Source organism: Berghia stephanieae, chromosome 6 (genome assembly GCF_034508935.2).
Source record: "Berghia stephanieae isolate SIO BIC M18660-M18661 chromosome 6, UCSD_Bste_1.3, whole genome shotgun sequence".
Taxonomy (NCBI): Eukaryota; Metazoa; Mollusca; class Gastropoda; order Nudibranchia; family Aeolidiidae; genus Berghia; species Berghia stephanieae.
Genome location: NC_088365.1, coordinates 67,040,506 through 67,043,692, shown reverse-complemented (window position 1 = coordinate 67,043,692; position 3,187 = coordinate 67,040,506). Strand labels below are relative to the sequence as shown.

The 3,187-nt window shown below is 38.7% G+C and overlaps 1 protein-coding gene across 1 annotated transcript in view; it reads right to left on the bottom strand.

Moving 5' to 3' along the window:
* Nucleotides 1-1,217: 1,217 nt before the first annotated feature.
* Nucleotides 1,218-3,187, bottom strand: part of LOC144975922 (uncharacterized) — a 4,044-nt gene continuing 2,074 nt past the window's right edge. Inside the window, exon 3 of the mRNA XM_078920110.1 lies at nt 1,218-1,347. Within this exon, the coding sequence (XP_078776236.1) occupies nt 1,218-1,347 (130 nt within the window). The remainder of the gene's footprint in view (nt 1,348-3,187) is intronic.

Sequence of the window (3,187 nt, the reverse complement as noted above, 5' to 3'; positions counted from 1 at the left end):
AATATTCTCCGACAAACATTTAAGTTTATCCGGGGGGGAAAAATAAATTTTTAAATCTGATCTTGTTTTGATTTTTATAATTTAAATTACATGAAATGTGAAAAGGTTCTACCCCAGCGGGAAGAAAAAAGAGTACCGATTTCTTTGTTTAAAACCCAAAGTGCGGGTGCTGGGCGGCATGGATAGACTGTTGAATCCTTTTGTGAGTTTTTAATAATAGTTACCCAAATGGAATCATTTGTTTTTTTGGGGCCCACTTTTACAACTAAATTTTTGCTTTTTTTTGGTAAATGTCCCCTTTCCCTTTTGTAAGGTCATCTTTTTGGTCATTTTCCAGGCCCTTAGTTCACGTTGCCACACCTCATTTTGGCAGGGTCGGAGATCGACATCAAACACGCTCTCATGGGCAATCCCGACTGGACCGTTTGGGTAAAGGTTACTTTCCCCTTTGCCCCGGGGATAGGAGGGTCTGAACAGGCAGACATTTGCCCTCGGGTGTTTTCCTTTACAGTTTTTGTTGCACGTTCCCCTTTTGGGCCCGAAACAATGAGGTATCAAAAAAAACATAAAAAAAAAAATTTTATATTATTTTTTCGTTCCCTCCTTTTTCCTCCTCCCCTTCCCTCATTATTTATCATTTTTTATCATCATCATTCATTTATTCTCCCTCCTCATCATCATTTTCATAATATCGTCGTCGTTGTCGGGCGTCCCTCACCATTTAAAAACATCATCTTTCCCCTTTTGTCATCATCATTGCCATCATTATCTTTAACTCAACAAACCCCGAAAACACCACGATCATCATCACACTCCTCATCTTTTATCTAAATTCAATAACCCTCATCAACGTCACCCCTCCTTCCTCCCTCCTCCTCCTCCTTTTCTTCCTCCTCCTTCCCATCTCCTCATCCTCATCCCCTTCCAATTTATCATCATCATCTTAATCCATCATCGTTATCACATTATCATCGGCTCTCTTTATAGTATTCATCATGCGCCAAAATGGGAAAATTTCAATTAGAAATTTAAATTTTAGTCATTAGGTCCTTTTTTAAATTTTTTTCCCACCCCCGTTTATGAGTAATTCTCACTAAAATTTAAATTTAAAAAAAACTATAAAAAGGGGGTGGTTACCCTAGTTTTCTGTGTCCTCTGTTAAACTCCTGTCTGACAATGTTGTGAGTTTCTTAGCCAAACGCATACTATCTATATTGTTAAATAATGACTTTTGTTTTTACCTCAAATGAATACTGGGCTTCTTCAGCATATTCCGTGACAATGTCAGCATCCTCTGGTACGCACTGCTCCAACTCTTCGAAGAGCATCATGAAGCTCGTGGTAGAACTGAAAGAGATAGTGGTGGTGGTAGTGGTGGTGGTGGTGGTGGTGGTGGTGGTAGTGGTGGTGGTGGTGGTGGTGGTGTGTTACTATGTGTACCCTCGAACGTTAAAAGTCTGGATAAACCAGTTTAATGAGAATTACTCATAAATATGGATGGCAAAAAAAAAACAATAACAAAGACATGAGTGACGTCATGTCATCTTCGTTCTATCTATAGCCTGACACAAAAACCCGCTAGGACTTACAGTTGGAAGTCATTTTAAAGGTTTGTGTAGCGTCTAGTGAGTTGTCGTTATTAGTGGTCAAGGAAACAAATGATCCCATTGGTTGAACTATTGAATACAACTCACGATTTATTTTCTTTTATGGCCAAAGACGTGTTTTGACGTCACTTTTTGGTCAGTATCAGACCGTGGCCTTCGCAAAGTTATTGCCTGATACTGACCAAAAAATGACGTCAAAATGCCGGTCTTTGGCCACAAAAGAAAACAAAACGTGAGTTGTATTCAATAGTTCAGCCAATGAAATAACTTGTTTCCATGAGCTCTACTAACGACAACTCAATAGACGGTGCAAAAAACAAATAATGACGTCAAAATGCCAATCTTTTTGGGTTCCAGTGTCAGGCTATAACATAACGATGGCAATGGTCAGGCTATGAGTTCACGATCGCGACGATTAATTAGACTATAAAAGTTTAAGGTTACACATAGTTTTGTGTGTTGGTCTGTTGTACTTACGGATGGCAATGATGTGAGTTTCTTAGCCAAGCACACACTATCTATAGATAGTTCGAAGATGACGTCACTCAGGTCTTTGTTATTGTTTTTTGTTTGCCATCCGCGTTTATGAGTAATGCACACTGAAACGTATTAACCTGACTATAAACGTTCATGGATACACACAGTTTTGTGTGTTGGTCCGTTATACTTCCGGATGGCAATGTTATGAGCTTCTTAGCCAAGCGCATACTATCTATAGATAGTATGCGCTTGGCTGAGAAGTTCACAACATTGCCATCTTGAAGTATAACGGACCAACACACAAAACTGTGTGTAACCATGATCTTTTATAGTCTGGTTAAGACAATTTCGTGAGAATCACTCACAAACGCGGATGGCAAATATTATGACAAAGGCTTGAGTGACGTCAACTTCGTTCTATTTATAGAATGGGGGAATAACTGTTTGAAGGACCATTGAACATGTGACAGTGTTGCCGGATTGGCAATTTTACCTTTTTAGCTTTTATAGATAGAACGAAATTGACGTCACTCTGTTCTTTTTTTGTTATTTTTTTGCCAGCCATTTTATGAGTAGTTCTAACTAGCTTATATAGATAGAACGAAGATGACGTCACACAGGTCTTTGTTTTTGTTTTTACCATCCACTTTTTTGAGTAATTCTCACCTAACTGTATTAACCAGACTATAAAATTTCCTGGTTACACATAGTTTTGTGTGTTGGTCAGTTATATTTCCGGATGGCATTGTTTTGAGCGTCTTAGCTAAGCGCATACTATCTATCAATTCGACTCTTGACATTCAAATTTACACAAAGTTGTGTGTGTTGTTACGTTATATAGATAGCATGCGCTTGGCCAAGGAATTCACAACATTGCCATCCGGAAGTATAACGGACCAACACACAAACTTTGTGTAACCATGAACTTTTATAGTCTTGTTAATACAGTTTAGTGAGAACAACTCACAAACGCGGATGGCAAAAACAATAACAAAGGCCTGAGTGACGTCATCTGCATACTATCTATACCTCTGGCTAAACGCATCATCATCAGCATCACATCCGCAACCACCATCATCAACATTACATCATCATCATTA